The sequence below is a fragment of the Siniperca chuatsi genome, linkage group LG8 (genome assembly GCF_020085105.1).
Source record: "Siniperca chuatsi isolate FFG_IHB_CAS linkage group LG8, ASM2008510v1, whole genome shotgun sequence".
Classification (NCBI taxonomy): Eukaryota; Metazoa; Chordata; class Actinopteri; order Centrarchiformes; family Sinipercidae; genus Siniperca; species Siniperca chuatsi.
Genome location: NC_058049.1, coordinates 451930 through 465360, shown reverse-complemented (window position 1 = coordinate 465360; position 13431 = coordinate 451930). Strand labels below are relative to the sequence as shown.

Here is a 13431-nt window from a genome sequence, read left to right as displayed (position 1 = left end):
TGAGAGGAAAAAAATCTCTGTTGTTATTTATATTCTATTCAAAAGACGCTAGAATTAAACATTAACCGAAAATAAGGCAGCAACGCACAGAGCTTTTATTTCGAAACATATATACTATTATTAAAAACATTTTCACGTGTGTTATTTATGGATTATGAGGCTACAGTCAGTTTCCTCCCATAATTCACTGATTAGTTGTGTTTCTGTAGTGAGCTGTCGTATCTGACACCTTCACAATTCTAATGAAATGCATTTCATAATATTATATTATATATTATTTTTTTGAGGCAAAACCTAAATTCTACATATTTATGATTCATCGTAAATCTTTAACGCAAACACTCACATCAAGTATTTCTCCAGTTTCAAACCGTCCTGTTACTCTGAGAACGATCATGTGCAACACATCCACATTTGAAACTATAAAGAGACTTTGAAAAAAGGACGAATACGGAGTTTTTGGCCTCAAACTGAAAGGATCGATCACACTGCAGTTACACAGTTAGAATGCAGGAAATACCAGGTCTGTGAGCCAATGAGAGCGGCGTCACAGAAGGTGCAGTTCAGTGTTTTTCCTCGAACGTCTCGCTGACACACATTCAAGACTTCACGGAAACTGAACTGCATCGAAATAACCGTTAGTAATAGTTTATTATCTTTGTTAAGATGATGACATTTCGCTGTCCGCTGCAGCAGATACTCTGTCACTGAGTCCTGTTTGGTCTGTTTGTTCCAAGTTTTCCAAAAATAATCCCGACTCGACACTCGCCTCTTGTCTCAGAGACACTCGGCACTTGTCACATGACAGTGTGTGTGTGCTGTCATTGTGTTGTGGTCAGCTCCTCCTTCTTTAAATGGCCGGCGGTGTCTCCACACCGAGCCTCTCTGTCTGTTTCTGAGTCTGCTGATCTCTGCACTGCAGCAGACTGTCCCCTGTTCATGTTGCCCCCCATAACCTCCAGTGCTGTCTGTACAGAGGTCAAAGGTCAGCCCGCTGCAGACGCTGAGAAACAATCTTGGGGCTGTGTCCGCCCGCTGACATCATGTTTTGTTCTGCTTCTGTGGTTTGAGTTGGCTGGGAGGGAGGTCGTGACCTCCGAGGGTCAAAGGTCACAGTGATGCCATCTCAGTGCGGTAAACACAGCCAGCTCCTCTGCTGCAGATAAACCTGGAATTTACAGAGTCTTACCTGTAATCTTTCCTTATATTTGTGCATTTTCATCATCTTTCAGAACGCCAACAGGAAAGTTTACACCAAGTCTCCTGGTGTGTGTGTGTGTGTGTGTGTGTGTGTGTGTAGTCAGTTTAACACGTCAGGTTTAAAACTGCTAACAGGGCCTGAAGCACACTGCTGTTGCTATGGTTACCTGTAGGAGCTGCTGGCTCCTGTAAAGTATTTTTCCTCACTGTAAATTTCCATTTCGAAGTTTTCTCTTAATGATTATCCAACCAGGCTGCGCAGCTGGCGGCTCCAAAAACTACGATACCCACGAGCCGTCCAAGCAGTCGCTCTTCTGCTTCAGAGTCCGCTGTGGAGAAATGTTTGAGCAGTGCGGCAATATCTTCACCTCCATCATTCCCAGCCTTTGATCCTGCCATTTTAAAGGACGTTTCAAAGTTCAGCATTCAGCAGAATCACTTTGATGTGAAAAACAGCACAAAGTGAACGAACAAGAGGGCATCAGGCGAAGTGGTGTCGACACGCCATTTGAGGTCCGGTGACCTTCCATGTCGTAGCAGAAAACTCGTAGGTAACTAATAATATTAATTACGGCTGCATCCCATTTAGCGTTGTCAGTTCCAGGGTCCTGGTGATGTGCGTGATGGCCCACTGGGCTCCTGTGGCACTTAAATGGACGTGAACCATCACTGATGTTATTAGTTCCACCTGTAACAAATCAAAATGTCTGAACACAGCCGCAGACAGACAGATACCGAAGAGAAGCTGTTAACACGGTTGTGTTGGTTAGAATCAGACTTCTGTGTTTTTGGTTTAATTGCTGTATTTTGTTCTTGTCTCCTCCAGATGGACAGCTGTGGTCTGTCCCTGCTGTAGGTCAGTGATGGCCGTGGTGTTTCCTGAATGTGGAGGAGACGAAGTCAGATCCAGACTTCATGTTGGTCGTCATGGCCTCGCTGGACGGAAGCACGCCGGTTGAGACGCTTCTGGTAGCGATCCATCTGGAGAGGTCAGAGGCTGGGACACAACAGAGGGACTTGATATGATGTATTTGTGACTTAGTTAGCAGAGAGTCGACTGTGTATGTACAGTGTAGAATACATACGTCTCAACAACGTTTGCTACTCATTTCTTTAAAAAACACTTACTTTAACACTTAACATGCTTTTAGTTTGAAAGGGATACACCCCCAATTTTTGATGATATCGAGGTCTTGCTCCTACGTGGTTTAAATGTGCTTATTGTAAGTCGCTTTGGACAAAAGCATCTGCAAAATAAATCTAATGTAGTGTAATGTACCGATCTATGCTAAAGTGTTAGCGTGGAGCTATTAATTTACTTGGTATTTAGTATTTTACTTAGTATGTTACCAAGCAAGTGTTAGCAAGGAATATATATATATAATGAATGTCAGAAAGCGCATATTTTTTTGTTGTGCCCCTCCAGTTTTGTTGCTGGTGACACAGTCAGTCATGCTTTTTGGGCATGACCAATAGGAATGCCTTACTTTTTCAACATTTTCTGATAATTATTCTGGTTTGCAAGGCTAGAAACCTTCAGGGCATCTTCAGGGCACCAGTTAACACACAAAGTGTCCAGTCAGCCAAAAAATCAAACTTAGCAAATGCACTCAGCATAGAAAACAACATCCATAATTATAATGTATTTACAGTATTGGGTTTAAGTAGTTCATACGTATTTAGTCTACGCCATGGTGGTAACATCATCACAGCAAAAACAAACTTCCAACCTGCTGTACTGATAAAGTTTAATTACGTTTTTTCACTGCAGGTACCTGGACAGCTTTCGTCGAGCCGGTCTCCTATTGGCTAAAGACTTCACACACCTGGATCATGACGCCTTGGTCAGCCTGGGTATAACCGCCACAGGACACAGGAAGAGAATCCTACGATTGGTCAGTCACATTCAGAGGACAGAGGGTCAAAGAGCCAATCAGAAAGCTGATCTCCCACGTGACCGCTGTCACTCTGTGACAGGCATTTCTTCATCAGAGCGAGGTCACAGCGCTGCAGCGCTCCGACAGTCGACAGGACCTGTTAACTTTGAGGCGTTCAGGAACAGCTCTGCTCCGAACCTCGCCGCCATGCTGACCAACTCTGACAGCAACAGACCTGTGGTGAAGCCGGTTCCCAAACCCAGAACCGTCTTCAATCGCCGCAGGACAGCACCTATCCACTTCTGTCCAACACCAGACCCGCCCCCACCCAGGAGGCTTTCCCAGGAGTCCATTTGTTTTACTGTGTTAGAGGGTTTGACCTCAGGGGACACGCCCACACCTGATGACAGGTTGACCTCTGACCTCAACGATAAGTCAACCACACCCAGCCGAAGACCGAGCCAGGCGGAGAGGAGGAGGCCGAGTCGCAGCTTGTCTCTGTCAGACGCTGGAGGGTTGTTGCCCCCTGTTCCCCCGAGGCTGAACCGTGGGGTCCCCCCCGCCATGTTCCAGGGTTCCCCGCCCTCTTCTTCTTCACCTGTGCGGACAGAGCAGAACCAGACACTTCCTGGGACTTCCTGTCCTGGTAGTCTTGACAACAGCAGGCTCTCTGGATCCTCACCGTCCGGATCACCCAGAGATGGTGGGATGGAGATGGTCTCTAATGAGATCTACTGGGGCACTTTACCTGGTTCTACTGTCCCCAGTGGAGGGAGGAGTTACTGCAGCCAGCACTCGGCTCCTCCGACTCCACCCAGACAAACACCTGACAGGAACCCCGAGAGGAACAGGTAGGTCACTCTGATGGACTTGTTTCCAGATCAGGGTCCACACAAAGAGGTTTATTTACTTAGTTTTTTAGATGTGCTCGGCAAAATCTTGTGTCAAAACCTTACGACCTACTAACCTATCCATGTATCTATCTATTAATCTACTGTATCTATCTATCCATGACCAATGAAAAAGATCTTAGTAAGTGGGGCGCACTGTGTATCTGATCCCGATCACACTGTTGGTTTTTGGCCTTGACAAGCATCTTTTGATACATTGGCAACCAAATAATTGTCTTGTCTGCTATAGTTACTGATAACGCTAATAGCAATGATCAGCAGCAGCTACATTCAGGTGATCAAAAACACAGTAACAACAGACCAAACAAATGTATCCATCTATCCATTTTCTGCCGCTTGTCCGGGTCCAGGTCGTGGTGGCAGGAGACTAATGGTTTCAGTATGTTTCTAATGAAGTGATTGTTGGATCTTCAAACAGCATCTGAAACCCCAACCTCCCACACCATTCTGACGTTGAACTGGGAGGGCTGCATTTCTGAAACAGACAGGAGGACATGAGGGTAGAGCAGAGAGAGACAGGAAATATGCAGTACTGGGCTCTCCTGGACCAGGGACCAGCTTTAAGGGGTCAAAACTGCTTGTAGTATTAAGAACAACTTTGTTTTCAGACTTGCGATCCTTGATCTGGACCCTAATATGTGCCCTGGCTAGATGGGATATATAATCCAGTGGATCTAATGTTTTTGGAGTTTGACCCATACTAAGGACTAAAAGTCAGGATCTCCACCTCTGCTGCATCATTTTGGACCATTCTGTTTTTAATCTGTCTCTCACAAGTCCAACTTCTTTAGTGACACACTAAATTACTGGAGTGTGTCTTTAAATCAGTTATTGAAAGTTTATTTGTTCTTTTTCTCTATGTGTGTGTTTTCAGTGGCAGCACTTTAAGTAATAACTCTTCAGGATCAGCCAGAGGTGAGTACAGACGTGACTACTACTACTAAAACAGGTTGTATGTGCACAGTAAGACTGTTTTTACTAAAACTCTGCCCTGAATTTAAATCTGGATCCTGTTTATTGTGTTTTTCCGCCCTGGCATTTATTGGTTAGCCATTATTTGAGAATTTACAGTACCTCATGTTTGTACACTAAAATTAAAGTTGTGTTTATGTGGTTTAATAGGCCGACCAGGGTCACACTGGCTGAGTTTACCTAATTACTCAGAGTTTTCTGTTCAACAGCTTCAACAGACGACCCTGAGGAGGAGATCAGCCCGTACTGTGAAACTGTTTTCCAAACCAGAAGAAATATACTCATTTTTGAGGTGAGACAGCAGCACAAAGGCAAAACTAGTGTTCTTTGTAAAGATATTAAAAAGACACTGGCTTTTGAACCCCAGCTGCTAAATGGTCACAAATCTGCCGGAAGTCGGTTTAATTTTTAATCCAGCAGTTGATAGGATTAAATTTGTAATATCTCCAGTCTGTGATAATAGAAATGTGCTCATTTAATATTTTATCCTGCAGAGTGAAAGGAGCAGACTGGAGGAAAGAGGGATGAGGAGGGGGGAGGAGAAACATGCAGAGGATCATGGGTAAGACACCAGCAACTCTGTAAAGTTTGTTTTTTAGCTTTGTGTGACCAAATGTTTAACACCGTTTAAAAACATAATAATAGCTTGAAATTACACAAATAGAAAGAATACGGTCAAACAGACAACATAAGAGGAAGTACAGATTAAAAGATACTCAAACAATACATTTATAAAAAGAAATATATGTAATTCACATAAACAAATAGGACTAAGAGAAAATAAACACATAAAGGGTTTACATGACTTCATTCTGAGTACTGAGACAGCAATAAGACACTTATATCTGTAGGCTTCCTCAGAGCATCACAAAATAACATTAAATACTTTTGTCTACATTCAACACAAGCTTAGGTTGAATGAGCTGAGACTGCAAAATATTAAAGGCAACCTGTTATATATATATAACTATCATCTGCATATTGTCTGCACTCTGGAGTTCCCAGAGGTTCTGTACTCGGCCCACTTCTTTTTTGTAGATCTTCTCTTCATAAACTACAGTCTGTGTTTAATATTTTGCTGTCCCAGCTCTTATAACTTAAGCTTGTGTTGAATGCAGATTAAACTAAGTTAATACTTAAGTTCAAAGTTCGTTGTTGACCTTGGAAACAGCAGTTGAGAAATATATGATTGAAAGCTACAGAACAGCCACTAAATGGACCTCGCGGTGAGAGGTTTGTTTTCTCAACTGCTGTTACTGAGGTCAATAATGAACTTTGAGTGACAATGAACTCTTACGTCACCACATTATAAGACCAAAGAGATGAGAGAATAATTTTTTTCTGCTGATTTCAAGAAGTAGTTCACAGGATGTGATACCATGTAAAGCAGATTCATCTCTTCTAAAGTGTATTTATAAAGTTGTATTTGTACCTTCAGGTGTCAGAAGTTCTCCTGGACGAAGCGTTTTTCTCAGGCTCTTCACTCCGGAGACTCTCAGGGTTACTGCACCGTCGGAGAACCTTCACCCCCCATCCGCTGCCTCTCCCAGCTCCCCCACACCTTCCCCTCAGGGGCAGACGAGGACCTGACCATCTCCCCCTATGCTAGCTACACCTCCCTGACCGAGAGAGCCCCGCCCATCATCAGCGGCTGGCTGGACAAGCTGTCTCCACAGGGGTGTGTTTGATTTAAACAGCTGGTTAGACTAGGAAGAACAAAACCACAGGGGTGCGTTTGATTTACACAGCTGCTTGAAGAGGTACCAGAAGTCCTCGAGCAGGTTCCTGAGGTTCTTAAGGAGGTTCCAGAGGCTAAAGGCTGATCGACACTCAAACTGAGGAAAGACGTTTATACTGTACGGGTACATGGAGGAGGAATGCGGAGGAAAGAGTCTGAGGAGATCTTGGAGCTCCTCCCATGTTCTCACCTGGCCAATCACAGTGGTCGAATCAGAAAGTTCTAAACATCAGTGACACACAGCTTCCTGTTCTGTCTGAATGTCTGAAGGAGGTTTTCACCTTCAGTCTGAACACATCTGACGTGTGTGTGTGTGTGTGTGTGTGTGTTTGTCAGGGGTCAGAGGTCAGCGCTGGCTGTTCTGCTGCGTCTCCTCCTCTCAGCTCCTCCCTGTGTCTCCTCCCTCCTGAGGAGCTGTCTCTGCCTCGTCACCTTCCTCTCCTCCTCTTCCTCTTCATCCTCTTCTTCATCCTCCACTCGGTGTGTGTTTGGCTGTTCTTCCTTCCCTCCTTTCCTCCTCCTCCTCCTCTTTAAAACAAGAAAGTTCTTCTGTGGTTCTTTGGTGAGAGTTTTGGTGTTTCACCAATACGGGTAAATTAAAATCAATACAGACGCAGATATTTTCATTATGAATCGACTGAGCCAGTGTTTTCTGCTGATGCTCCGTATGAATATTATCATCTTCAGAGTAGAAAAGCCAACTATCAGTCGACCAAACTACACTGGTCTGATGTCGTTGTAACCCATAAATGACTAGTTTTGCTACGAGAGGTTTTAACACAGTTGGGATGTAGCTTTGTGTCTCTGTTAGAAAAGTGATCATGTGACTGTCTCTGGATCTGATGTGTGTTTTCATTTTTCAGGAACTATGTTTTCCAGAAGCGCTACGTGAAGTTTGATGGCAAAAACCTGATGTACTTCGGCAGTGAGAAGGTACGGAGAACATTCAGAGGTGGTTTATTTTATAATAACTGTCCCGATGGAGGACACGAGAGAGGACATCAACTCACATGTTATGTTTAAGACACAGTGAAGTAGAAAATACAGTTTCATCATTAAGTGTTCAGTTATCTCGTTATATGCCAAAGTTTGTCATGTTTCACAACATTGAATCAAAGTGGATATTTTGAAACTGATCAACAGAAAAAAGTGAAAACATCTCTACAAAGTGATCCAAGTTAGTGTTAAAGAAATCATTTCTATATTAAAATCCATCTCTTTTCTCTACCTGTAAAACATACATAAACATATTTTTTGATGACTCATCTCGAACTTGGGGGCGTTAAACGTGAATTTATCCAATCAGATGTGGTTTGGTGCGACTAGCTGCCCCCGCCCATCCTACAGAACCACACCTGAGCGTTAGCTCGTGGGCTGAGTTCTATAGCAGAGTGATATTAGTTTCCGTTCTCCTCGTCCTCTTTATGAGGCCAACAGTCCTCTGCGTCTCCTTATCTCTCTACAGCTAAGAATCGCACCGTATTCGCTAAGCCACGCCCATTTCGAATGATCCAACCAAATCTGACCGACTTGATTTAAATCCCTCTTGTAATTTAACTCTGAACACATTCTGTTTCAGTCAGAAATCCGTCACATTACTGAAGATAAAGACGCTCTAACTGCTCTGTTACTGTCTTTAAAATACTGCTCTAAGGCTCAATTTTGGGCGAGAAAGTCCCGAAAACAGTTTCTGCAAGAATTTGACTGCAGAGACAGAAACGTTGGCCACTTCAGCTGTAAATGATGGATGCTGAACATTTAAAGAAACCGAAAAGAGTAATGAAACATAGATACAGATGGTGGTCTTTAAAGTCCTTCTCAGTCTTAATGAAACACTTCTCTAGTCTGGATTCTGTGAGTTTTGACACTTTGAAGTAGATTTGAATCGTTTCCTCTCGCCTGCTCTGTTTCAGGACATCTACCCTAAAGGAGTGATCCCATTGGCTGCCATCCAGATGGCCCGCCCAGCCAAAGACAATAAATTTGAAATCGTGACGAGTCAGAGGATCTTCGTTTTCAGGACTGACACTGAAGGTGAAAAAACAACACACGCTTGAAGTCGACATAAGTGCCCCAATCTGTATTTATTATGTTGCCCAAATTCGTTAAAGTTAAATTCGGTAAAAAGCTCACCCAGGTTTTCAGTTATGATCCTGAAGTGTTGTGGCTCTGATGTCTCATGTGTACTCATATATGTTTTAAATATCAGTGAATCTGCAAAGTTTCACAAAAGGATGCTTGAATACTTTAATTCAAGTGTCATCCGCCGTTATATTACACACAGAGACAAGAAGTAATGGACAACAGCCTATGAGCTTTACAGCAGGTCATGTGACTCCATCTGGGACAGACAAAAGACCGACCCACTAACCTGCTGCACTCAGTCGGCTCAGAACCAGGTCTTTGCAGGCCTGTTGTCTCTGCAGATAATGGAGGAGAGTTTTATTTCTACGGGCTGAGACAGGAAATAACAGAAGAAGAAGAGAGGACGGAGGGGAGGAGACAGAGATGATGACGTGTGTTTACTGTCTCTCAGTGCTGAGGCGGCGGTGGGTCGCCACGCTGCAGGAACACGTCAGAGATCAGCTGGTGTTCGGGCGGCGGTGCTTCGGTCCCGGACCACACTGTCAGAAACACGGAGTCCTCGAGCTGAAAGGAACCAAATCCAAAGTGTACGCCGCCATCAACACGGAGCAGATCTGGCTCTACAAGAGTGAACAGGTGAGACACTGACAGGTGAGACACTGACAGGTGAGACACTGACAGGTGAGAGTACTGACAGGTGAGACACTGACAGGTGAGAGTAGTGACAGGTGAGACACTGACAGGTGAGACACTGACAGGTGAGAGGACCGACAGGTGAGACACTGACAGGTGAGACACTGACAGGTGAGAGTAGTGACAGGTGAGACACTGACAGGTGAGAGTATTGACAGGTGAGAGTATTGACAGGTGAGAGTAGTGACAGGTGAGAGTACCGACAGGTGAGACACTGACAGGTGAGACACTGACAGGTGAGACACTGACAGGTGAGAGTAGTGACAGGTGAGAGTACCGACAGGTGAGACACTGACAGATGAGACACTGACAGGTGAGAGTAGTGACAGGTGAGACACTGACAGGTGAGACACTGACAGGTGAGTGACAGGTGAGACACTGACAGGTGAGAGTACTGACAGGTGAGACACTGACAGGTGAGAGTAGTGACAGGTGAGAGTACCGACAGGTGAGACACTGACAGATGAGACACTGACAGGTGAGAGTAGTGACAGGTGAGACACTGACAGGTGAGACACTGACAGGTGAGACACTGACAGGTGAGAGTATTGACAGGTGAGAGTAGTGACAGGTGAGACACTGACAGGTGAGAGTATTGACAGGTGAGAGTAGTGACAGGTGAGAGTACCGACAGGTGAGACACTGACAGGTGAGACACTGACAGGTGAGACACTGACAGATGAGACACTGACAGGTGAGAGTAGTGACAGGTGAGAGTAGTGACAGGTGAGAGTAGTGACAGATGAGACACTGACAGGTGAGACACTGACAGGTGAGAGTAGTGACAGGTGAGACACTGACAGGTGAGACACTGACAGGTGAGACACTGACAGGTGAGAGTAGTGACAGGTGAGACACTGACAGGTGAGACACTGACAGATGAGACACTGACAGGTGAGAGTAGTGACAGGTGAGACACTGACAGGTGAGACACTGACAGGTGAGAGTAGTGACAGGTGAGACACTGACAGGTGAGACACTGACAGATGAGACACTGACAGGTGAGACACTGACAGGTGAGAGTAGTGACAGGTGAGACACTGACAGGTGAGACACTGACAGGTGAGACACTGACAGGTGAGAGTAGTGACAGGTGAGAGTAGTGACAGATGAGACGCTGACAGGTGAGACACTGACAGGTGAGAGTAGTGACAGATGAGACACTGACAGGTGAGACACTGACAGGTGAGAGTAGTGAGTACTTGCTGACACACAATTCTTTATAAACAGGTAGAGATGATGTCACTGCTCTGGTAGATTCAGTTGTTTAAGAAAACTAGACTTTGAAATATTGATAATACCACAAACGTATTGATAGGATGGAGATTTTTTGCAGCGTGTGCAGTTTGATACTGAGGCTGCGTATCAAACCTGTCAGGTGCGGAGAGATGTGTTGATTATTTATTCTTTGATCAGTCTGCTCCAGATTTAAATGAGCTGCTGATTTCAGACAGACTCAGTCGTGTAACTTTGTCCCAACGTGTTTTTATTGATCCGGAGCTCGCAGAGCAGCTCGGGCGGTTGAACGTGTCTCTGTGTTGCAGTGTTTTCGGAATGGAATCGGCATCACATTGATCGAAGCTCGAGGAGCGACGATCAGAGACGGAAAACACAAGAGCTTCGACCTCATCACTCCGTACAAAACCTTCAGGTATCGCTGCTCATCAATGCAACTGTGCAGTAAAGAGAACAGGATCAGGTCTCGAACCCACACGGTTTATTGAGTTCACCTGCTGGTTGTTGAAACTGAATGGGAAAAGGATGGAAAAGGTTTCAGTCTGACAGTAAAAAACAAACATATTGTAACATTTCTTTGCTCTAAAACGTGACCGTGAAGAGTCTGTGTTTTATGTAGAAGTGTGTTCGGCTAGCAGCAGGGCTGCCAGGCTCTGCCCCCTTTGGTCCCAAAACCAGGTCACTGAATCAGAAGAGCCCCTGCAGCTCTGCGGCTGCTGAGCTAACAAAGGTCACTTCAGTCTGCCGAGATCAACAACAGTTCTGTTTTAATGTAAACCCTGAAACCTGAAATCAGCAGACTTAAAAAGGGGGAGGGTTTCTTTCTTTAAAATGCCGTTGCCGTGGCGACCTTCCAACAAGCCTCACCGCAGACCTGTGCTCCGCCTCCTCAGCTTCACGGCGGACTCGGACCGCGAGAAGCGGGACTGGATGGAGGCGCTGCAGGAGTCGATCGCAGAGACTCTGTCAGACTACGAGGTGGCCGAGAAGATCTGGTCCAACCGATCCAACAGGATGTGTGCCGACTGCAAGGCCCTGAACCCCGACTGGGCCTCCATCAACCTGTGCGTGGTCATCTGCAAGAACTGTGCAGGTACCTGTAACTGAACTCATTAACGAAGTGTCTTTGTTCATCTGGTGTTGATTTCTGTTCATTAGTGTGCAGCAGCAGTACCGTCGTCCCTCTACGGGAGCCGGAGACTTCGTTCTGTATCGTCTCTGACCGCTGGACCGTCGCACAACCGTTCGCATCTATAGACTGCAGAGCATTGCATTGTGGGATTGTTAGTAGTAGCAGTCATCAGCATGGAAATTCATACTTTTACAGTCAGACCTCTGACCTGCAAATGAACTGGTGGAATTTAAAGTTTGTGGTTTTAAGTCATCATATTATTGTAAGAGCTTTTTATCAAATCAGTCGGCATGGAGCCTGATGATCAAACGAGTGTGCTGGTGATCAGGTCTGGCTCCCAGTCGGGGTTCCAGTTCATCCCAAAGGGGGTCATGTTGAAACAGGAAAGACACAAACAGCTGACGCATTAAGATTTCAGGCACAAACAGACCAACAGGACAAACTGCGGATATTTTAGATTGAACTTGTTCTGTGTGACTTTAAAGATCACGCTGCTCGTAATACAAACACACCTGCACAACTTCCACTGTGTGTGTTTGTACCTGAGAAACACCTGTGGAGACATGAGTCACTGCAGGTGAAACTGTCACTGTGCTGGTTCAGCTGCATGTTGGGGGGTGTGTGTGTGTGTGTGTGTGTGTGTGTGTGTGTGTGTGTGTGTGTGTGTGTGTGTGTGTGTGTGTGTGTGTGTGTGTGTGTGTGTGTGTCATCCTGCTGTCATCATCCAGGTGTGTTTGTGTCTCTTCTCTCACCTGAAACTGAACTCTGACATTCACGTTCATGTTCGAGGTCAAATTCACTGAACGTTTCCATTTCATCAACAAAAAGCCGTTTATAGTGTTTCTATCTGCTGCTGTCACGTGTTTTTAACGAGCTTCTAAAACACAGAGATGTTTTAATAAGCTAACATTATGATAATAATAACTTTATTTCTATAGCACCTTTACAAACCAGAGTTACAAGGTGCTTCACAAAATACAATAATAGTAATAATATATACACACACACATATAAGAAGCGTTCTTACGCAGAGCGTTTTGTCTGCTTTGCTTTCACACCACAAACGAATCACACGGGTTCAGAGGGAGGCGGACTGAGAGGGTCTCGGTCCGCTCGCTCACTTCTCACCACAGTTTGATTGAACCGAATCAACTGAACGAACACACCAGAGTCCGACCGACTCGAGGTGGAAGCTCCTCGAACTTAACGAGTCAAACCTGTAGAAAACGTCCACGCGTCCGGTTTGTTCACTTCTGTGGATGGAAAAACAACCGACCAATCAGAGCTCTGAAATTGTGTGAAACGGACATCCGACATGTTGTGATCTTGTTGTAATAAATGAAGTGTGACGTGTGTGTGTGTGTGTGTGTGTGTGTGTGTGTGTGTGTGTGTGTGTTTGCAGGGCAGCACAGAGGTCTGGGGACGATGGTCTCGAAGGTTCAGAGTCTGAAACTGGACACCAGCGTGTGGAGCAACGAGATCGTCCAGGTGAGACCAGAACCAGTCTCTCACCTGAACCGGCTGTTCTCGCTGCAGCGTGGTCGCCCAGGATGCAGACAGCAGTTTCAGCTCCAGTGTTTGGATCTG

The 13431-nt window shown here is 45.2% G+C and overlaps 1 protein-coding gene across 1 annotated transcript in view; it reads left to right on the top strand.

Annotated features, from left to right (window-relative positions):
• The window catches only part of arap3 (ArfGAP with RhoGAP domain, ankyrin repeat and PH domain 3), a 46674-nt gene that overhangs the window by 18892 nt on the left and 14351 nt on the right, over window positions 1–13431 (top strand). The window contains exons 2-13 of the mRNA XM_044205562.1: window positions 2027–2189; window positions 2972–3928; window positions 4863–4903; window positions 5170–5252; window positions 5455–5522; window positions 6399–6638; window positions 7562–7631; window positions 8612–8732; window positions 9235–9419; window positions 11021–11127; window positions 11606–11805; window positions 13247–13332. Coding sequence (XP_044061497.1) covers window positions 2116–2189; window positions 2972–3928; window positions 4863–4903; window positions 5170–5252; window positions 5455–5522; window positions 6399–6638; window positions 7562–7631; window positions 8612–8732; window positions 9235–9419; window positions 11021–11127; window positions 11606–11805; window positions 13247–13332 — 2232 coding nt within the window. The 5' untranslated portion in view covers window positions 2027–2115. The remainder of the gene's footprint in view (window positions 1–2026; window positions 2190–2971; window positions 3929–4862; window positions 4904–5169; window positions 5253–5454; window positions 5523–6398; window positions 6639–7561; window positions 7632–8611; window positions 8733–9234; window positions 9420–11020; window positions 11128–11605; window positions 11806–13246; window positions 13333–13431) is intronic.